This window comes from Cynocephalus volans, chromosome 6 (genome assembly GCF_027409185.1).
Source record: "Cynocephalus volans isolate mCynVol1 chromosome 6, mCynVol1.pri, whole genome shotgun sequence".
Lineage (NCBI taxonomy): Eukaryota > Metazoa > Chordata > Mammalia > Dermoptera > Cynocephalidae > Cynocephalus > Cynocephalus volans.
The window spans coordinates 86,639,947-86,662,717 of record NC_084465.1 but is presented as its reverse complement, the minus strand read 5'-3'; the positions used below and the strand labels follow the sequence as shown (position 1 = coordinate 86,662,717).

The window sequence follows — 22,771 nt, the reverse complement described above, 5'->3', positions numbered from 1 at the left end:
CCTTCCATCATGGTCTCTATATCTGAATTGCCTAATATCTGGAAAGTGAGTGAGGAATTGTGATTTTACATTACTGTGATTGACATCAGTGTTCTGCTTGCCAGGTCTCAATTTTTTTGAGGGGAGAGGGGCAGTTATACAAGTCAAATAACATCCTACCGCTGACCTTCTGTCTTGCCCCTTGGAACATCATGAACTTAACCTTACTCACAGATCCATGTCTTGGTGTTCCTTACGTATGTACACTGGTCTCTGACAGTTAAGTTCCACAACCTGACCTTCAACGTTTGTGCATCCCATCATTGATCTACATTGATACCCCAGAGCCCAGTATGATGGCATCATCTTCTATCATCAATTCTAGACTGTAGAGGTCAGGCACTGCCAATCTTCTCAAAGTTTCCAGTATACCCTTCATCATTACATTTCTTATTTATTTCTTAAGTGTCATCTGGGCCTTCCAAGGGAAAAGTCAAGAGGTAGCTTCTACAGTTTTAACCAAAAACTCCATTCTAAACTTCCCACTTCCCTGAGCTTTCTTTTTTTTTTTTTTTTTTTTTTTTTCTCGTGACCGGCGCTCAGACAGGGAGTGCACCGGTCATTCCTATATAGGATCCGAACCCGCGGCGGGAGCGTCGCCACGCTGCTAGCGCAGCACGCTACCGAGTGCGCCACGGGCTCAGCCCTTCCTGGAGCTTTCTGACTCCTTCCTCAATACTAGCCAAATGACTTCTGACATGTCCACCATACTTTCTATATGCCATCTTTGCAGTGTAAGGACCAACTCCAGACATCCTTGCCAAGGCCTTAAATCATGCATCATGAGCCAGTGCTCCTATGTCACTCCCTCCTATCAAGTCTTATATTCCACTCCACCCCACCCCTTGATCTAACATCCTCAAGATCTATTCCCAGACATGTTTCCTGGGTTATCACCAATACATTTAACCAGAATCTGCAGTTCATTCAGAGTGTAACCTATCCTTCTAGTGGAAGGAGTGTAATTCCCCACTTGCAGAATACTGAGACCTGATCTTAGCTATTAGTTTGGAGTCAATGAGAGGTAGCAGGGTTGGGTCCTGAGGAGTACAAGTGTCACTTTGTGATGCAACTGCCTCACATAAAGCTTTTGCAGTATCTCAAGGCAAAGGTGAGCTGTTTACTAGCAAACTGCTTCTGGCAGCTCAGAGATTCAAGAAAATCTGAGAGTTAAGATTCTCAGGCTCACCAACACAAATGTCTCCTCCCATGATTGAGGGTTCTATTCTTTTCTCATCAGCATGCTGACTTTGTTGGAGACGACAGACGCCCTGCATTCAGTCTCCTCTGCAGCCTTGCCACATTTACTATTAGATTTGGACCTGATCATCAGCAGTCTGCCCTGCATCTCCAAGAGATGAGATTTTTCTTACAGGGTGCTCTAGAGGGACTCTGGCTTTCACAGTAGGCCTTGAGTTAAGTGGCTAACATGAGCCTATGTCATTTTTTTCAAGGTTTCTAAAGCTGTTAACAATAGCTAATCAACACCTCAATCCTTGTAATTTCCATTCGTTCCATCCCACTGTAATGACATAGCTACTGCATAAGCTAACACTTCACCTCCCACCTGTACATCATTGAAATCTTCCACAGTAATTGATCCAGTCACAGAATCCCATCCTGAGTATTTGCTTTCTCAGGCCATTCCTGGGACCAACCATCTTAGCTTGAGCTTACCCCCCACCCCATCCAAAAGCAAAGCCTAAAACAAATGTTCTCATACAGGTAATTTATTTAGAAAGTGGTCTGAAGGATCCAGAGGGTGTGGAAAAGAAAAAAAGAGAAAGCTAACGTGAGGATGAATTATTGAGCAACCCACAGCTATGCGTAACTAATAATCAATCCCACAGGACTTTCTGAGGAAGCCTATGTTACCATCTCAGAATTGCCTTCCCAGCAGACAGAAAGGGGTGGCATTTATCTATTGGCTTCCATTTCCCATTAGTCAAGGGTGACTCCAAGGTCATTAGCTCCCCCACATCTTTGGGCTACACATGTATGACACAGAGGGGTTCCAGTGGGCATCCCAAGCCAGTGTCCAAGGATCCCTGCAGAAGAAAGCAAGAAAACCATTACCTGGGCCCAAGACAAGGTGCCATCAAATGGCTTCCACATGAAACTGTAAGAATAACCTCTGACAGGCTTGGAAGTGTTTCACAGCAGTACTGGAGTAAGAGGTGGGGCCAAGAGGATTTGAAATGGCATACAAGAGGTGTCCAATACAAATACATACAATGAGTAATTAACAATACCACTTAAAAATTAGTAGATATCACTAGAAAATGATTGTATAATTTTTAAATACTATTTTTTATTTAAAAACATAAATTAACATTATAAAGTTTGAAAAATAAAAAATTAATGATTTTAACTTTCTATTTTGAATGAAAAAGTGGCCCTTATATATTTGTTCAAAACCTCTGATAACATCTTTAATGTTTTAAATAGCCTAAAAAAGTTATTATAGACTAAAAAATATTTACTGTACTTTCAGGTTTTGACTCATATGAAAATAAGCTCATTTATTAGGAGAGGGGAAAATTACATACAAAATAGTAAACCTTGAATTTCGATAAAAATAATATAAGGTATTTTTACCACTTAAATAAATTATGGAACCATCCAAAAAAAACATAGTATACAGTAAAAAACGTAAATAATTGGAGAGAAAATAAACTGCATTATTACATTTAAATAAACATGAAAAAGATATATTTGGATGATGGTTTTATTTTCTGATAGTCTTCATGAAGGTTTTGTACTTGATAGCGATGGAGCTTTTCCTTTCTGCGTAGCAGCCTTTTCCATTTTTATCTGTAAATTTAAAATACTTATTGATATAAAAATTTGTAAACCATTCTAAAGGAAAAAAAAGGTTGCACATGCCTCATTTGAATTCATGTTTTATTTATCACAGTCATTCCACACAGTTGTTAAACTGCTAAATACTAAAGCTAAAATGTGATAGTTAAAGGGACATAATTGCATATTTTAAAATGGTTTGATTTTAACCTTGCAGAAGCATTTTAATAAAAATAACATATAAATGAATGTTGCTTTAGAGAAAAGAATGAATTTTGATTGCCACTAAAATTTTTTTTAAAAGCTTAAATGCCTAACCTTAGATCCAGCCTATGCACATTCCCTACAGGGTTACAGAATATACCTAATCCAGCTGTATTATTTCTGGAACATGGACTGCTTTAAGGATGTTTTCCTATAATTCTGGTTTCTACATTCTCACAGCTACCCTCCTGAAGGTCTTGTCCTCCTCCACTGCAGTTAAAGCAAAAAAGAAGCACACATACCCTAAGCAGTGGCCTTCTAACTTTCTAAACTTTTTAGTCCCCTTTTCCATGGGACTAAAGATCTCAAAGAACACAAAGTCCATCTGCCTCTTCCTGATTACCACTCACATTCACACCAGTTTCCAGAGGCACATCACTGCCTTATCGCTGCAAGGAAAGGGGAGAGAAAATAAGGGTATGCAAGATGGAGGCAGGAACTCCCTGCCTCTAAAGTAATGGGAACAATATCAAGAAACCAGGAAGGACTGGTAAAACCAGTCGGACCCATCAGATTGCAAGTAGTAAATGTCCAATAATAAAATCAGATTAATCTAATCTGTCTCATTATTTTCCTCTCTCTCCTCTGAGTTGGTTGGGAACCTCATTCAGAAACCATACATCACCCCACTCTTACACACTGTACCAGTCAACTAACTGGTCATCTGATGGACCCCTAAAGAACATCCTACCTTAAGGCAAAGATAATAGGTTTTAGACTATAGGTTTTGGAGTCAGAAGAGGATTTGAATTCTATCTCTACTATTTATTAGGCATTTGGAGCAGGTTATTTAACCAACAGTTTCTCATTTGTAAAAAAGGTCATAGTAATAGCTACTTCTCAGAGTTATCCTAAGGGTATAAATTAGAGGGCCGAGCCCATGGCTCACTTGGGAGAGCATGATGCTGACAACACCAAGTTAAAAGGTCGAGATCCCCTTACCGGTCATCTTTAAAAAAAAAAAAAAAAGTATAAATTAGATAATATATATAAAAATCTAGGTACTTAATAAGCATTTAACAAATGCTAGTCCCTGTTCCCCTCCCATTTAAAGCTCAGTGTTACATTTGTAGTAACAGCCAAAAAAAAGAAAGAACAAACAAAAGCCTAAGCAATGTTTGCACATTTGAAATAGTACTGGGCAAATATATCCATCTAGAGTCCTAAGAGCAAAGATAGCTCCTCTTTTTTTTTTTTTTTTTTTAGTTATTACTTTTTATTAGAGCCTAAGCAATGTTTGCACATTTAAAATAGTACTGGACAAATATATCCATCTAGAGACCTAAAAGCAAAAATACCTCCTCCTTTTCTTTTCCTTTTTTTTTCTTTTTTAAAATTTCCTGGCATGAACACAATGCCTTGCACTTAGTAGACCTTTGATACTTGTTTCTTTAATAAAATTCTCCTTTCTCAGGGAAAAGAGACCAAGGGTCATCCACAGTAGAAGAAAATAATTATATATAAAAAAGGAAGACCTAATATATAAAAACCAACTTTTCAGTAATATCAAAAAGTAGTTATCACAAAGGCTTCAATTATCGAAGCTGACTCACGCTAGTCATAGATTCTTCCCCATGCCAAATGTTACCAACAGTTAGCAAAGGATACAAGCAAAAACCAGATACACATATAGCATTGCTCCTGAGAGAGGCCCTGAACCATCAGACTTCCTAATCAGAGAATATAAATGTTTTATATCTGCACTGTCCAATAAGGCTAACCAGTTATCCCAGTTGGTTAGAGTACAGCCTTATAATTCCAAGGTCACAGGTTTAGATCCCTGTACCAGCCAGCTGCCAAAAAAAAAAAAAAAAAGACTTTCCTAAGTGTTCCTTTTCTCCCAATGGTTTTGAAATAAAAGACAAGTATTAACAATGGATATGGTACATGTCAGCTCAGAGGAACTCATTTAGGTGTGGCTGCCTTAGTTTTTATACTCCATTAATCACACAGGCTAGAGAGTTATACCATAAATTCCAGGTTTATTTTTAAAAAGCAATCTGGACAGGGCAGGTATATCCTTATAAACACTGACAAATAAGAACTCCCATTATCTTCCCAAAAGCAAATACCAGTGGCAGGTTTTCAAGGCAGTCACCGTTACCCAGTCTTCTGAAGGAGGAAGGGAAGGGGTTCTAGAACCCAGTCTCCCATAAGCCTATGAGGAAAAACTAAAATTCAGCAGTGAATGTGTGTGTCCCAAGAATGCAGACTGATTTGATTATAAATCCTACCCTTGATGATGCTACAAAAACAGACTTTTCTTTCATCACTCTAAACATTTCATTTTTCTCCTTGACATCTTACCACTACCTCTTTCCCTTTGCTATGGTCTGAATGTAAGATTCATATATTTAAATATAAAAATATTTAACTAAATATTAAATTAAATATTAAAAATATTTAATTCAATTCATATATTAAAACAATCACCAATGTGATGGTTTTAGGAGGTGGGGCCCTTGGGAGGTGATTAGGTCATGCAGGCAGAGCACTCATGAATGGGATTAGTGCCTTTATAAAAGAGACCCCAGAGACCTGTCATGCAGCATCTACCATGTGAGGACATAGGGATAAGACACCATCTATGGCCAGGAAGCAGTCCCCACCAGACACTGAATCTGCTGGCACCCTGATCTTGGACTTCCCAGCCTCCAGAACTATGAGAAATAAATTTCTGTTGTTTATAAGCCACCTGGTTTATGGTATTTTTGTTATAGCAGCCCAAACAGACTGAGACACCCTTAGACCAGAGCTTTCCAAAAGAACTTTCTGTGATGATGAAAATGTTTTATATATGCATTATCCAGTAAGGTAGCCAGTAGCCATGTGTGGCTAATGAACTCTTGAAATGTGGCTAGTATGACTGAGGAAGTAAATTTCAATTTATTTAAATTTAGACTTACAAGGCTACATATGGCAAACAACTACAGAACAGAAACAGAAAGTTTCTATCATTGCAAAAAGTTCTATTGTGTAGCTCTGCCTTAAACCATATCCAGGATTCTCCCCCTCTACTTCAAAATTTTTCATCAGAGAAACCAAGCTAATCTCTCTGTCTTCTACTCACTTCCTCTGCTACTGAATGGTAAATTTATTTAATGTTCTCTTTTTTCCACACCTTCAGTTGCTCAACAAGCTCTTCTCTAAGAGTTGTAAAGGATACAACAAAAAGAGACAGGAGTTTCTTTACTTTCCTGGAGTTTATTACCTAGTTGGACAGATAATAATACGGATAAAGCAACTATAAAATAGTCCTAAAGAAAGTGTTTTCAGCCATATGGCTGAAATACCATTCCCCATACCTCATTAAGCCAACATTCTTTCATCTAGCAAAAAGCAAAAACAAAACTCTCCAATACAAACACTACCATGAAACTTATGAAAAGTGTAAGTAGTTGACATATATAAAAGTGAAAATCAATTATATCTGATATATGTGTTAATATTTTTCAATTTTCCATGAATGTTGTTGAAAACTTATTTTGTATAAGACGGTGTCCTAAGTGCTAGGGAAAATATAAAGATGAATAAAATACTGTGTTATCTCCAAGGCACTTAAACTCTGGTGGAGAACTGATGAAAATGACTATTACTGAAAGCTGTGAACAACTATCAAGACTATAGTTGTTCAGCCCTGGAAATGGTTAAAATATGTTTGTTTAGTGTCCTGCTTCTTAAAGGCTATTGGTTAAGTTTACCTTGAGTCTGAATCTACCTAAAAGCTTCTAAGAAGAAGAAATACTACATATTAAGAACTCAAAGTATATTCAATCTCTTTATTTGACAACCAAATATTTTAAAATACAAAACGAAGCTACATGTATAAAAAAATTTAAGATACACATAATTTACAAATCTGCTGATGGCTGATGTTTATTATTGACAATTTTATTTGTGTATTTAGTCAGTGTTTATAACTCTTATAAATCAATCAGTGTATTATACATCATATTATTCATTAGTCCTGTTTCTGTCTGGATTATTCTATGTAAACCTCAAGGTCAAACACCAGCTATAAGTAAGGCCTCTACAGATTATTTTTAATAATGTTACACATTCTACATAATCATTCTACAGTGTTTTTGTTACAAATAAGTGCTTAAAGCAAGTGGATTTCCTCAAAAACCTACCCTTTCCTGGTATCGTCTTTCAAAGAAAGCTATATCATCCTCTTCGGGTCTCCTTAAGGAAGAAACTTGACTACTTGTACCTGCTAACAAGGGGGAAAAAATCTAAGTTACGTATTTATATCATTTTATATTCCCCTGAAATAAAAAACAAAAAGGAAAATTTCCTCCTGCCAGGTTATAATTGTTGCTTTGCCTCCCACAGATCTGTCACCCCTTTTCCCCTGGGTGATGGAGCTGCCAAAGATTACTCAAAGCCCATCTCTTTTGAGCAGTGAGAAGTCCCAAAAAGGGGTTAATATCCTAGGACCCTCAAGCGTGAGGCATCCTTCCATTTGGAAAATTAACCACAAATTGGGGTTCTCTTCTTGCATTTATTCTCCAGACCAAGAAGTTACAGAAAGAGACATAGGTGGGGTTTTGCTAAGTTCAATTTAACAAGCTTAACAATAGAAGCTGGTAACATTCAGTAAGTCAAGCAAGGTGACCTTCTGTAATGCAATTTGCAACAAAGGCTTGATTTAGCAAACATTCCTTTTCCCTCCAGCAGCTTTTTAGTAACTTTACATATCAATTAGTAACTTGTCTGTCTTTTAACCAGCAGCCTTGCTGTTTTACAATTCTTACCTTGCAACAGAGACTCAACAGCCTGGGGAAAATCTCCTGTCCTTTGCAAGGTCAATATTTGAAACTGCAAGACTTTGGAAAACCAGGCCCTGTGAGGTACATTTGCTTTATAGTATATTCCACAATAATGTTCTATTTTTTAAACCAGAAGTGGTCAAATGGATAATTGGTCCTACTACCTCATTCTTTTTTAGAAAGAATGGCATCATAGGGCAAAAATAATTTTCACTGGCAAACTTTCTCCAAATATTCAACTGGCTCACATTAAATATACCAGATAGATAGATAACATGAGCAAGAGAGAAAACAACAGGAAAGGCAGAAAGAGAGAAAGATTCTCAGATCAATAACAAAAAGAGAAAACAACCTCAAGGGGGAAAAATGGCATAAGATATGGATTGGCATTTCACAGGAGGAAACCCAATGGCCAAGAAACATTAGAAAATGTTCGACCCCATTAGTTTCCAGAGAAATACAGGAGAAAATTTTATTGCACATACACACTAGTTGGCAAAAGTTAAGATACTTGATCATACCAAGTTACCCTGCAAGGCTATGGAACAACATGGAACAGTTATAAATTACTACTTAGAGCATAAATCATGAACTTTGGCATTATCTAGGAAGGTAAGCTGCACACATCCATCCACAGACAATTTCAGACAGGGTCATATGTGCCAGTGAAACTCTTGTCTATGTGCACTGGGACATGTGTTCAAGAATGTTCACAGCAGCATTTTTCTATTAGCAAAAACCCTGGGAACAACCCAAATGTCCATTGACAGGAGAAAGGACAACTAACTTCAGGGCAGCAGCTACTTCTAGGCAGAAGGTGGGGATTAGGCCCAGGTAGAACATCTGGGGACTAATGATCTGCTCCTTAAGGGTGGTGGGCATGTGGGTTTTCATCTTATTTCTTTGCTTTACAACCACATGTATATACTGTGTACATATCAAATATCACAGTTTAAAAATCATTTGAAAATAAATAAATAACACCATATAGCTATTCCACATAAGAGTACACTTAGTTTTATCCAACAACTTCTTACATGTTACAACTAGAAATCCATGTTATACTTTATAAGATAACGCATAGAAAGTAATTGTTGAGGCTTTGTATAGGTAATCATAGTGATAATACTACCTGCTTCAAAATTTTTTGAAATTAAAATATTTTAGCCATTTTTCATGGTATTCATCACTTTGTAAAACTAATCAAGCACTAGTTTATGTGTTGAAAGGAATTTAAAATTGCTTCAGTAAACAAAATCTGGTTTTCTTCATAGGTACCCCAAGAACCTAGTTCTATGGAAAAGTTCAACTTCACAGTAGGTGAATATCTTCTTTGGGTCCTTTCATTTCCAAACCAGAATATCAACCTGAACACCACTTCTTCTAGTTTTTAAATTCACCCTCAACCAGCAACATAAAAACATTAATTCTAGACAATCACCACAGAGTACAACCATACTCTGTTGACTATCATTAACAACAGCCTTATTGAGAAAAACAAAATAGGAAAGATTACTTAAAATATGTATCCATTCCTCTGGAAACCTGAGTCTATTCCTGGATCATTCTTGGACATTTGAGCTAAGCCTCTGGCAGACTCACCTTCACTGAGTTGCATTTTTTTTTTTTTAATTTTATTTTGTCGATATACATTGTGGCTGATTATTGCTCCCCATCACCAAAACCTCCCTCCCTTCTCCCTCCCCCCTCCCCCCCAGACTGAGTTGCATTTTAATGGTATATTACCATTTATCTGGTGAAATGGTATATTACCATCCTTATCAAAAGTGACTATCAAAAACAAGCAACCATATTCTGTACTTGTATTTGCCAAAACAAAGCTTTTGAGCTTAGTCACTGCATCAGTGGGGGTAAATAATAGCAACTTCTTTAAAATCCAGCACTGATAACAATATGCATTAGCACTGAGGAACTCATGATTTCTCCTTTCTGATGAAAAAAAGCATTTAACTGACCACACCTTCCTCTGTTCCTTGGCTGCCACTATACTCAGTCAAAACTCAAGCTTAATGCAGCAATCATTTCAGCCTTGAAAGGACACACACAATTGTGTCCTTTTTCTTGGTTTTGACTTCTTATGTCTATCTATATCTTATTATTACTTCATTGTATGTTGCTTTTGTAAGCAGTCTTAAAATCCCTTGCAGAAAATGTCAGTGTATATGAAAATGCAAATAAATCAAAGAAAATTCTCATATAAAATTTTTTAAAATATCAAATATCTAATAAACCATACTAATTCTTTCTTCAATATTTTTATTCTTGTTCTCAATAAAGGAAATATAGACTACCAGTGCTTAAAAGTGAATTCTACTTGCTCTTAATTTATAAATGATAAAACCCTACTAACCTATCACTAGATTACATCCCTTTTGGGAGAACCGAAAGGATCAAGACAATTAGTCCACTAGAGGGCCCTCTTATTCAAACACCAGAGCAACAACATGTACCAGAATAAGGTTTAAAACTTCATTATAGTATCAGAATTATAGCAGTATTAATATCAATTAAAATATCACAATTATTAGTATTAATGCCAATTATATTAGTATCAAATTACAATATCAGAATCCTCATAATTCTCAGATTTAGCTATTTTTCCCAATACAAAATAAAGTTGCTTATTTCTCCTCAGTGTCTGGTCAATATAAAAGAAAGTAAAAGGAAAGACTCACTTGAAGTCAAATTGTGGTAATAATAAATATTCTCACACCATGATTAGAAGGAAGGAAATAAACTTTTAGTCCTAAATGTGTTTGCCTAGAAAACAAATTGAAGTTCTATATTCTTATTTACTACATCCAAAAATATTTCTCAATTTAATTTCATTACCATTTGTTAGTGTTTCTATAGAGGGACTAGATGGTCCTTGAAATGCTTTTAGAAATGGGTGGTCCATTGTGGTAACTGGAGAGTCTAAAAATTCAACTGAAGGTGCACCTGAGAACAAAATATATGGAGAATAAAAATTAAATCTCTATTTATAAGGATACAAATAAGTTATTATTTCTAATGTGAAATAAATAAGGACTTCAGCAGAATCATTAGAAAAAACCCTTTTTATAAAAAAGAAATTTTCACTTAGATTTTTCTTTGCCACGTAGAGCAAAGGCAAATGGGCAAAAGTATTTTTGCATTTCTCAGAGAACTTTTTCACAGAAAAAAAATATTATGAGGGCCGGCCCATGGCTCACTTGGGAGAGTGTGGTGCTGATAACACCAAGGCCACGGGTTTGGATCCCTATATAGGGATGGCCGGTTAGCTCGCTTCAGAGAGCGTGATATTGAAAACACCAAGTCAAGGGTTAAGATCCCCTTACCAGTCATCTTTTAAAAAAGAAGAAAAAAATATATTATGCACTAATGTAATTTTATGTTAGCACAAAAGTACGCAACTCTAATATAGTTACAAACACTATCAAAAGCAAGACATTAGAAATAAGGAACCTCTGGTTAAAGAAGTAGAATAAGGGTATTTTCACTCTTTACCTTACTAGGAAACAATCTAAAAACAAAGTATGAAAAATAAAGAAGAAAGCTCCTTCTTCAGCAAAAGGGGGAAACATCCACAACCCCAAACCACAAACTACAAAAACCAACTGCTAAATACATCAACTCTTGGACCAGAAGGAAGGAAGCTGCAGAGAAAATTTATAACTGCTCTGTCTTCTTCCCAAACCACCCCCTCCCCTTATCCCCTCCCCACACCATGGTTAGAGGGAAGGAAATGAACTTCTAGTCCTAAGTGGTTTAAAAGCTAGTCCTGCCTTATAATATAAAGTGTGCAACAATTGCTCAGTTTTTCTGATTCCTTCCCCCCCATCCTATCCCCAGCTACTCTCTTATGTGGTATATGGGCAGACAAGGGAAGGGGCTCAGGTCCATTCAGGTCCTTGTGTTGTCCTCTGGCTGCTGCATGTGCTACTGATCTCAAATACTCAATGCTGGAGTAATTTATAATTTGGTCTCAGCTTGATATGGGCTGGTAGACTCATACTTGCTCTCACTAGAAGTACAGACCCTCTCAATGCTAGCCAGTTCCTCACCTGAATCCCCCAGCTCAGGCGACCCACCATCAGCTCTACTCTGGAGCCACTGTGCCCCTTGCTATGACAGATGCCACGGCAGGCCCACTGCCTCACAGCTCACCTGCCTTCAAAGCACCCTCTGAGGGAATTATGGGCTCTTCCCATATCAAAAAGGAACCAAATTCCAGCAAGAGGTCACCTCCTCTAGACTTCTACATGGCTAGTAGAGCAGAGGTCCCTCTGCCCCTGGGATCTCCCACAGCTGAAATCAGGCCAAAAACATCACATTTCCTCTTCTCACATTCACCTTTCTTCATCCCACCTTCACTCGGCCAAAAGAAGAACGTTTTTCTTTATGCTGTGAAGATACTTAAGGGATACAATACTATAAGTCACAAAAAGGCAAGGCACCAGCTACCACCACTATTATTTAGCTTTGTTCTGGAAATACTAGCCATTTTGATTAATCAAGAGTAAGAAGAGTCGTAAATACTGGAAAGGAAGAAGCAAAAATAATACCTGCAAAATAAAATAAAAATTTACTAAAATTCTATGATTAAGTAATAAGACTGGTAACAAAAGCAGCAGAAAATATTTGCTTTTTTATAAACAAACAGTAAACAGAAAATACAATGGAACAAAAAAATCCCATGTATGATCCCTATTAAAAAAAAAAAGATTAAATACCTATAAATAAATTTAGTAAAAATTGTGCAGGACTTCTAGGAAGATAACTCAGAATTCTACTCAGCTGCACAGAAGACAACAAATAAATAGTATTTTAAAATATTGATATTTTAAAATATATAATTCTTTCTATATTAATTTACATATTCAATGTGATCTCAATTAAAATAACAATGTTTTTGTAACTTCACAAAATAATGCTAAAGTTCTGGAAGAAATAAAATGCAAGAATAGGTCAGGAAAATTCTGAAGTAATAAAATGAAGTCATAAATATTAATTATTATAAAGCTGCAGTAATGAAAACAGTATGGTAGCTGCATAGAAATGGACAATACTCAGGCAGAATATGGACCCAGAGCAATCTCTGGGTTGAACCCAATCCTACTACTTACTAACTGAACAACACAGAGCAAGCTATTTTACTTCTCTGAGCGAGTTTCCTCATCTGTAAAATGGAATAATAATCTAACTCACAGAACTGCTGTGAGGATAAAAGGAGGTAATAAATGTGAAGCAGTTGGAACAGTTTCTGGCAGTACAAAGCTATGATCAATATCATTATTTTTTGCCACTAGTAATTGGGTTTTCTAAAGCTGTCGCATGAGCCTCATATAATCATGTACCCATGAAAACTGCAAAAAAATGTATTTACGGAATTTAACAAGCTTGTTATAAAATTACCTTAAAAAGAAAAGGCACAAAAATATCAAGACAACCTTGAAAAATGAACACCAACAAGAGGAATTTACCATATCACACACCAAAACACACCATGAAGCTATAATAATTAAAAATATGCAACACTGGCACAAGATAGACAAATAGGCCAATGGGCCAAAATAGAAAGTATGATAAAATACGATAAAGTTTCACATTATCTGGGAAAAATGGTGTTTGGATAACTGGCCATCAACTTGAACAAAAACTGAAGTTAGACATACCTACCTCACATTCTCAGAAAAAAATAAACTACAGTTACATGAAAAAGCTAAACATAAAAAAATTAAGTAATAAAATGAAGGAGAATATATTTATAAAATTGAAGTAGATAACACCAAGGCCAATGGTTTGGATCCCCATACCAGCCAGCTGCCAGAAAAAAAAAAAATTGGAGTAGAGAAGGCCTGTCTCCAAAATTTAAAAACTGTAAAAAAAAATATTTTTAAAGGTTAAAAGATAAGTGACAGACTGGGAGAAAATATCTACAAAATAAATAACAAAGGATTGGTATACAGAATACATGTAAAGGCTTCCTATAAGTCAGTAAGAAAAGATAAAAACAGAAAAATGAGCAAAGAACATGAACAGGCAATTCACAGAAAGTAATATGGCCAATATATATGAACAGATCCTCATCTCACCCCACAGGGAAAGCAAACTGAAACAACAATAATAATTTCATACATTGGACTGGCAAAAAAATCAAGTTTAAAAATATCAATTATTAGCCTAAATGTGAGGAAATAGGTAAAACAAAACACTACCAGAGGAAGTAAAAACAAGAACAGCACTTTTGGAGGATAACTTGGCAGACAATATCAAAATTATCACATGTACGCACTTCGACCCAACAATTGTACTTCTCTATATCTACTTTAGAGTCAAATTCATAGAAGGATACAGGAGGCCAGTTTAAGGATTTTCTTGGCAAGATTGTTTGTAATGGCAAACAAAGGTGGAAACCTAAATGCCATGAATAAGGAAAGGGTCAGATAAACTGACATGTCTATAGTGTAGAATACTGTGCAGCATTTAAAAAGAATGAGGTAGATTTGTGTGTCCTGACATAACAGGCTTTAAAATTTCTCTCAGTTAAAAAACAAAAGTATACCATAAAAATGTATATTAAAAAGAAAAATTAACTGATGACAGCAAATTATCCTCTGGGAAAGAATCTGGGATAAAAAGAAGTGTGCAAGGGGGCTTTGCACTTCACTTCTGTTGTTTAAATCTTGTAAAAAAAAAAAAAACATTTATATTCATGTAATTTTTTAATAAAAAAATAAAATACATGCCTGTTGTTAAAAAAAAAAAATACCCACTACAGTTGTGTTTAAAGTAGACAGAGAACACATTTCGTTCCTTAATCTCATTTAACTCTCAGGATACAGCTACCTTCAGTAGTTTGGGAAATATGCTATTAGGCTTTTCCGTATATTATTTAAAACTTATATGTAGGCAAGAAGATATATTTGTGTGCACACATGTACAAACATACTTTAAAATAGCTGTGATTAAATGTATACACATGTATATGCATATACACTCACGAACATATGCCTCAATGTTTCCAACATGAGATGGTTACAATAACAAAAACTGCGTAAAAGAGCCTAACAGGTAAACTGTATCATATCAAATAAAAGAAATATTATTCTGCTATTACAAACAATGAAGATGTTGATTGGGATTTGGGTACTAGTACTGGGGTAGGAGTGATCTTTTTCCTTGTATTTTGTAAATTTTCTATAATGACAATATATTGTATAGTAGCAATAAAATCTTTTTTTAAAAATAAAAATAAAATAAGAGAATATTTTCTGAACAAACATGATGAATATAAAGTGCTAAACAAACATAAAGCTTCCTGTTGTTAGCACACATAAAAACAATACAACAAGCTCACATTTCATATAACACCACTTACCGATCCCACTGTCATCTAATCGCAGGTAGCCTTCTGCCAGTGAGCTGAAGCCAGTTAATCCTCCCATTGCTGCATAAGGAACATCCTGTCCCACTGGTTTTCCGTGAGCCAATCTTTCTTGCTTAGTTTCCACTACTGTGTCATGGGTATATGCAGGCTGACCACAAGCACAACTGAAGGGGCTATGGAATCCTGAACACTTGGAACCTGAATCAAGATGTAAAGGGAATTAATTTTGTTTTAATATACATACTAAGCTGTCTACTCTAAAGACACTTAACTTGGCCAATGCCAGCTGAATCTAGATCCTCTGGCCCCTGTAACTCTTGCCTCCAATCCCTGAACTCCCTCCCAGCCACTTCTCCTACTTCTGAAAGATGCTAAAGTGCTAAGAAGGAATGTAGCAGAAAACAAAACAAAACAAAACAAAACAAAACAAAAATAGAAAAACCAACCAGGACTAAACAAACTTGGGTTAAACCCTGGAGAGCTAAAAAACACAAGCCCTCTCCTCAAAAACTGAGTTAAAAGCAGGTGTGGTGGGGACAGCACAGTGGCCTGGACCAAGTAAAAAGATAAGATGAAAACCTCCCTACAGATCAACTCCCCATAAAAGCCATATTGGAAGGCCAACCCATAGACACAGAAAGGATGCAATGAATATTATTTGTCAATGAAAAACGGGAAAAGTACTGAAACAAGGGGTCTTCAAAAAGCTCATGAATGGAGGGTGGTCAGTTAGTTCAGTTGGCCAGAGCATGGTGCTGATAACACCAAGGTCCAGGGTTCCATCCCTGTTCTGTCCAGCCACAAAAAAAAACAAAAAAAAGCTCATGGAAAGATTCGTATGATCCTTTTACTTTTCCACAAACTTTCTGAAGTACCCTCATACATGCTACGACACGGATGAATCATAAAAACAATATGCTAAGTGAAAGAAGCCAGTCACAAAAGACCACATATTCCATGATTTTGTTTATATGAAATGTCCAGAATAGGCAAATCCACAGAGACAGAAAGTAGATTATTGGTTGCTTAGGGCTGGGGCAGGGAGGAATAAGAATTTACTCCTGAAGAATATGGAGCTTCTTTTTGGGGTGACAAAAATGTTCTAAAATTTATTGTCCTGATAGTTGCACAACACTCACTCTGACAAATATATTAAAACCATCAAATTATATACTTTCAATAGGTGAATTGTATGGTATGTGAATTATACCTTAATAAAGCTGTTATATAAAAAAACAAGCCATATTGGAATGGAGGACAGAATACCATGGATATGGGAACCAAGGCACATAAGTAAATAAGTTTTATCCAGCTACTTCTATACTTAGCCAATGAAACACGTTTATTCCTGCCACTGTCATTAAATATGTTTTACTATATATTTCATCATAAGATTTCAGTTCAGGTCTGACCAGTTAGCTCAGCTGGTTAGAGCATGGTGCTGATAACACCAAGGTCCGGGGTTCTATCCCTGTACTGGCCAGCTGCCAAAAAAAAAAAAAAAAAATACAAAAACAACTGGAATAACTCTCTCCTGAAGGAAACTACTGGACTAATACCCCACCTACTTTAAAGAGTTGTTGAAAGAATGATCAAATGAAAGGGCACATGGGGTGGAGGCTGCAATTTGGGTACAGGTATTGAGGTAAGGGTACTATTACATACAAGCATACTAATTATGTTAAAATTATGTTATATTAAAATTATGTTATATTTTGCTTCTCCCATCAGCCTACGTTTTAGGCAATAAAATCATAATCTATCAGCAATTTATAAAACTTTTTTGATTTAGAAAATCCTTTTTTAAAAATCTGTAAATAGAATTTAGTTGATTAAACTCCCACTCTTCAAAAATTTGAATCAGATCACACCTAGTGATTCTTTAAAATCTATTACTATTACTTAAATTATTTGAATTATATGAGATTAGGGTTTATGATTGCCAAGCATCCCAATAACTAGGAGTTTTTCCACAAAAATCGAATTTTAGTGTTATCTATCCATTGAACTTTTTAGTTGTTTAATACTGACTCTATAAATGAATAAAACTGGTACAAAGATACATTAAATATTCAATGAAGAAACAAACATTCTGTGTTTGTGCATTTATAATAACGTAACTCACATGCGTTGCACAAAAAGCCAGGAGCAGCACTGTGCTGATCAGCAAAGTGTTTGCACCTGCAGCGAATGGGTTGGGTACCATTCAAAGGCACATAATGGTAAGCCCTGCAGGGGCAGCCAGTCACTCGGCAAGGCAGATCAATGGGACGCTGCTGTGGAATCGTTTCAAAGTCAGTTTTATGTTGTTTATACCTAAAAAAGAAAAGAAAGGAAGAGAAATACGGTGCAAGTATTGCCAAAAATTACAATTTTTATTCTGTTAAATGCAAATAGGATTATTTTTTATTTTTGTTGCTTTGCTGTTCTAGTTAGTAAGGTGAAAATAAATCCCCCTACATGCAGTACACCTTTCAACTGTGTTGCTTTGGTCAGAAGAAATGTTCACTCTTTCAGATTTTTATGCTGGCTGGTACAGAGTTCCAAACCCATGACCTCGGTGTTATAAGCCTGCACTCTAACCAACTGAGCTTACTAGCCAGCCCGTAACTCTTTCAAATTTTTATTTTTAGTTACCTAAGAAGTTTCACAGCAATAGAAAGAAATATCATATACTTCTCTTAAAATACTTACCTCTCCAGATTCTTTAATATATAAGTGCAACCTAAGAGTATGAAAAAATTTCTTTATAAAAATTATTTTTATCAAAGTGCATTACTTATTTTCACAGGTTTGTTAGTTTAAACTGAAATAAGTTCAATAAACATGCATACACAAACACACACACACACAAGGGAATGAGTAAGTAAATTACTACACAGTGGTTTTCAAACACTTTAGCAGTGAAACCCTTTCTTCAAATAATATCTTTTACGGAACAATCATATATTAAATAGATTGAAACAGAATTGGTTAAAGCATGGAGAAGAGCTGGAATTGGAGTTTCCCCTTCCCCTACCTGCCCTTCCACCTGGTATGCCCCTGCAACTCCCTCAGCTCTGGGGAACACACAATAAACACCACTGAACTAGCTGGAATATCGAGCAGGTATTAAAAGTCTCATTTGTGATTACCACATAACCATGTAGAAACATATTTCTGTGATCCTGTCATGAAAAAATGACTCAAAATTTTATACACACACGTAATTAACAGCTAAATGAACTACGTAAAGAAAAATTATACAGATATAGTAAAAGGTATTAATGACAGCTAGCTTTGGGTGGTATGTCTTCTATTTTCTATATACTCCCCATTTTCACTTTTATAATGGGAAAAATATAGCTTAAACAGAGATCTCACTGAGTGACCAGCACTAAAGAATAACTTCTCTGCCGAAGTTGAGTTGGATTTTTGAGTATCAATTCCATGTTGCATAAATTATAGAGAAGAAACAGGCACTAAATTTGTACAAGAATAAATTATAAAACATCATATATTTACCAAACCCCTCTTCAATCCTGAAAGATATCAACAAACTGCTCTTCCTCCATTCCTCCACAGCGTTTTTAACGGGGGTTGCTAACTAAGTTTGAAGTCACTCTATACACAATATTACTCATCCTAGCAACTGCCCAACAACCCTCAGCAAACTGCAACTCTGTAAATAGCAACCATCCAAAGAACCTCTCATGAGAGAGCCCCAGAAACTGCTCTCAGAACGGTGTAGTTCCTTTTGAATGGTTCCCTTAGATCAGAAACTTTAAGTCGTTGTCTGAAAATACGTAATAGGTTCGGTGATTTCTCTGTGAAACAGCTTGGTCATTTTGACCTTTACAACTGTGAGACAGTGGTAACGTTTAAAGCAGAGCATGTACACGGCAAATTGCAAACCTCAAGTAGAGGCAACACACATCAGTGACTAGAGCCTCATGTATTTCCTCTCCTGTACCTGCTTTTCTTGGAACAAGACCATGTGTACTAAAAAGCAGTGTGCTTGCATTTTTGTTTGATTAAAGAAAGATAATTGACACAGCAGTTCCTTAAGGTATAAAAGGCAATTAGTAAATCTGAGGAGAAATGCTTCTGTTTGCAAATAGATAGCATGATCTGTGTGCGTCAAGTCAATCCACTGTTAGAGTACTTCTGCAGTCTGATTACCCATCCTTTACCTTGTCCGATGGGAGCAGATATAGACTCTGCTCCCCACCCAAACTGAAAGACCCCTTGCAAAGCCACAGGGGTACCAATATCTTTTAAACTGGTGGCAGAAAAGAGTTGCTTAAGGTGATAGATTCCATGTTGAGTTTTAATAGGACATGACAGGAATTTTTAATTACAGCTTAAAAAAAACCTTTGGACAGTTTCTACTGTACTATATAAAGGCCTGTTTTAAAACGTTTCTCAGTCATCACAGTGTTATGTACAGAAGAAAGAAAGATATGCTTTATTTTAGTTTCTTATTTTCTAACCATCAGAAAACAGCAATAAAATATCTTACCTATGTGTACAAAAGCACAGCGTCTCTGGGCCAACAAGTTTACAATCCATTCCAGTTGGTGACTGCCAGCTCACATATAATCTGTTCTGTAAACGCATAGGTAAAACTTTTCTTTTGTATTCTTCATATTCTTCAGGAGTAAAAAGTTTCCCTCCATCATCCTCACCAACAATTCTACAACGAAATATACTTCTCTTAAGACTTCAATATTTATTTTCCAGTTAAAAATACAAAACTCGAAAATTAAACTACAGTTGCATAGTCAAAGGAAAGGTTGCTTCAACTTTGATTTTTTACTTTAGGCAGATGTTAATAGCCAAATTACACACAACGGTAATAAAACTTTTGCTTGTGATGGAATTCAGGACATGCCACCCCAAAATACGGTACCTTGGCATTTGAGAAAAAAACAAAAGTAGTACGGCCTCTCTCACCTTCCCCTCACCCTTCTTACCTACTGCAGGTGCCCTCCCTATACCCAGAGGAAAGGAACATCCTTATCTCTGAAGATGCAAGGACACAGAGAAGAATCTTACAAACAGGATTCCCTGTTTCTTAAGGTCTTCATTTTCTGAAGGCTCCCATGACATGTAAAGCTTATATTAAATGAATTTATATGCTTTTTCTCTTACTAATCTGTCTTTTATTACAGGTACCCCAGTCATAAACCTACCACAGTCATAAAGGAAAGAAATCTTTTCTTCCCTACACTTCCCACTAAAAAAGGATTATAAATAAGAAAAACAATGAATTCATAACATCTGATTTTACTGATTGAAGTTTACCAATGGAGGATTACTACAGAGCCTAAACTAAAAATTCTAACATTTTCCTCCTTCAAAAATAATAGCAAAAAAAAAAAAAGGAAAAGTACAAAACATATCAATGCAGAAGCCAACATGATTAATTCCCATACCTGATCCAAAACCCTGCCCAGGAGTTTAAGCTAATATGGAGCCTAAAAACATGCCTGGATAATGTAAGCTTTATGTGTCATGGAAGCCTTCAGAAAATGAAGACCCTAACACGGAATCCTGTCTACTTTTATGCTTAGGTTTTATGAAGAGTGGAAGTTGTAGAGAAATATGACTGGAGATGAAAAGTGTATGAACTAATGTTAAAAACTGGGAGGAATTTAGCAAGCTCAAACCCATATCTGTGTATTGGGCAATCAGGTGTATCACTGTTTAATTTCAGAAAATCCCAAAATTTTATGGTAAAAATTAAGCCCCACTATTTCTATGAAAAGAACTGGTCTCCCTAGAGGAAAAGAAAGCAAAATTAAACGTTCAAAATTGAAGAAATTTCTCCTTGAAAATACCTCCTTTTAAAAGTCATGAAAAGTGTTGTTTGTAGAATGCTACATGATAATCTCTTTTATAGATTTAAAGGAGTGTTCCAGGTTATTTATGCTTGCAAAAATAATTTCCCAACCACAACATTTTCCCGACTAGGCAAGAGTCAACTGGAGGCCCACAATTCACATATCTAAGTACCTAAATGATCAGTCAATACAAGGGTTCATCAACTTGCTCCCAGGGAAAAGCCCTGGAAAACTGGAAGCTAAAGGAGCTTTGGGTGAGGGCTGGGTGGTAGCTGTTCCGGCGAGGCCGCCAGTGTTATTACCTGGACCCACTGGACCCACCTGAACTGGGCACGGGAATGACCCATCAAGCTCCTCATCCTCACTTTTTCTGCTCAGAATTTCCAGGCAGTTACAGGCGTAACCAAAACTACTACTCCAGCGGGACAGTTAGAGGAAGAGCAATCAGCTCTGGGTGATGTGGAGCGACCACCTTTAAGTAGAGCAATCTCTCTCGCTCAGGGTTCTCAGGCCGGGCTATGATTGTCTTACTTCTCATCTGTACACACACAGCCCCCCAGCCTCAACTTCGCATCCTCCTGCCGGTCCCTCTCCAGTAACTCCCATTCGTCCGTTTTCAAACTGTTAAACGTTTCTTAAAAGCCCGAAAACGAACTTGTCACTGCAGGTGCATCAGCCTTGTCAGAGCCGAGGGCAATAAATCACGTCCTCAAGCCAAAGGAGCGGGTGCGTTACCTGTTTCAGAAGAGGACTTTCTCCAGAACCATCGAAACTACCCCAGTCGGAGTCTTTCTCCTAAAGCCAGCACCTCGAGGTTGCAAGCCCATTTAGAAATTCACGACTCATTCTATTACTGAATTAACGTGCAAACTTGATGTCTGCTAACTTTTATAGGCCCCGCGATCTCGATGTGTAATTCTTCAAGGGCCATCTAGAAAAATCAATTGGACTTTTGCATAAATCTGGAGTTGATCCTTCTTGGAAAGGAACGGAGGACCTCTTAAATGGAAGAGACTTGTCACTGAACAGAACTGCATGTCACTACGATATCTAATCACAGAACGACAAAACTTGAAATTAACCCAGGCCTCCCCAACGGCCGGGAACGGATTCCAGGAGCCCCAGCGCTCATGCGCCGGGCCCCTGCCCGCGCCACCAGCCCTCGTCCGGTGAGGGGGACCGGGCCAGCCCCGGGATTCTTCGGCCCCATGAAGTGGCGCGACGCAGGCCCTGAGCCGCCACCTCACCTCCGATACTCCAGGTAATCGTCCACGGCCGCCGCGCCGCCGGGAGGCAACATCAGCCGCTCCATGGCCGGCAGGAAAGCAAGAGGTGGCAGCCCCGTGGCCCCGGAGGCAGCCTTGCTCGCGAGCCCACGGCGGAGGAGCCAGAACCAGCCCCGCCCCGGCGTCCCGCCCCCCCGCGTCCTCGCCCCGCCCCCTCCCGCGCGCCGGCCCCCCGATTGGCCGGCCCGAGAAGCCCGGCAGGCGCACGGGGCTACCTGTCCGCCCACGCGGGGGCAGAAGAACCCCTATCTGCGCAAGCTCAGCCCCGCCCACATGGATCCGTTTCCGGCTCTCCACAAACCTTTCCGCTGTCTCCTCTCAGGACCGGCAAGTCTCCTTGTAAAGTAACACGTGACCAGGGAGTGCAAAACCTTCCATATAATGGACGCA

At 37.4% G+C, this 22,771-nt stretch overlaps 1 protein-coding gene across 7 annotated transcripts; it reads right to left on the bottom strand.

Annotated features, from left to right (window-relative positions):
* Positions 1-1,772: 1,772 nt before the first annotated feature.
* Positions 1,773-22,464, bottom strand: FAM221A (family with sequence similarity 221 member A). 7 transcript variants are annotated; one of them, XM_063100264.1, is made up of 7 exons: positions 22,343-22,464; positions 19,772-19,945; positions 17,396-17,586; positions 15,262-15,468; positions 10,731-10,838; positions 7,239-7,321; positions 1,773-2,087 (listed from the first exon to the last, which is right to left on the bottom strand). In XM_063100264.1, the coding sequence occupies exons 1-7, from the start codon at positions 22,405-22,407 to the stop codon at positions 2,028-2,030; spliced, it is 888 nt and encodes a 295-aa protein (XP_062956334.1). In that variant the 5' UTR covers positions 22,408-22,464; the 3' UTR covers positions 1,773-2,027. The 7 variants fall into 7 exon arrangements, with proteins under 7 accessions (XP_062956334.1, XP_062956338.1, XP_062956339.1 ...); XM_063100262.1 differs by lacking the exon at positions 1,773-2,087 and adding an exon at positions 2,730-2,853; XM_063100263.1 differs by lacking the exon at positions 1,773-2,087 and adding an exon at positions 2,730-2,853 and having other exon boundaries at positions 7,239-7,318.
* Positions 22,465-22,771: the final 307 nt, after the last annotated feature.

Excerpts from the sequence above, each read along its gene's own strand:
- FAM221A (XM_063100262.1), bottom strand. The coding sequence starts at position 22,407 with ATGGAGCGGCTGATGTTGCCTCCCGGCGGCGCGGCGGCCGTGGACGAT. Across the intron at positions 19,946-22,342 it reads GATTACCTGGAGTATCGGAG|AATTGTTGGTGAGGATGATG; the intron begins GTGAGGTGGCGG and ends ATTTCGTTGTAG. Across the intron at positions 7,322-10,730 it reads TATAGAAACACTAACAAATG|CAGGTACAAGTAGTCAAGTT; the intron begins GTAATGAAATTA and ends CCCCCTTGTTAG.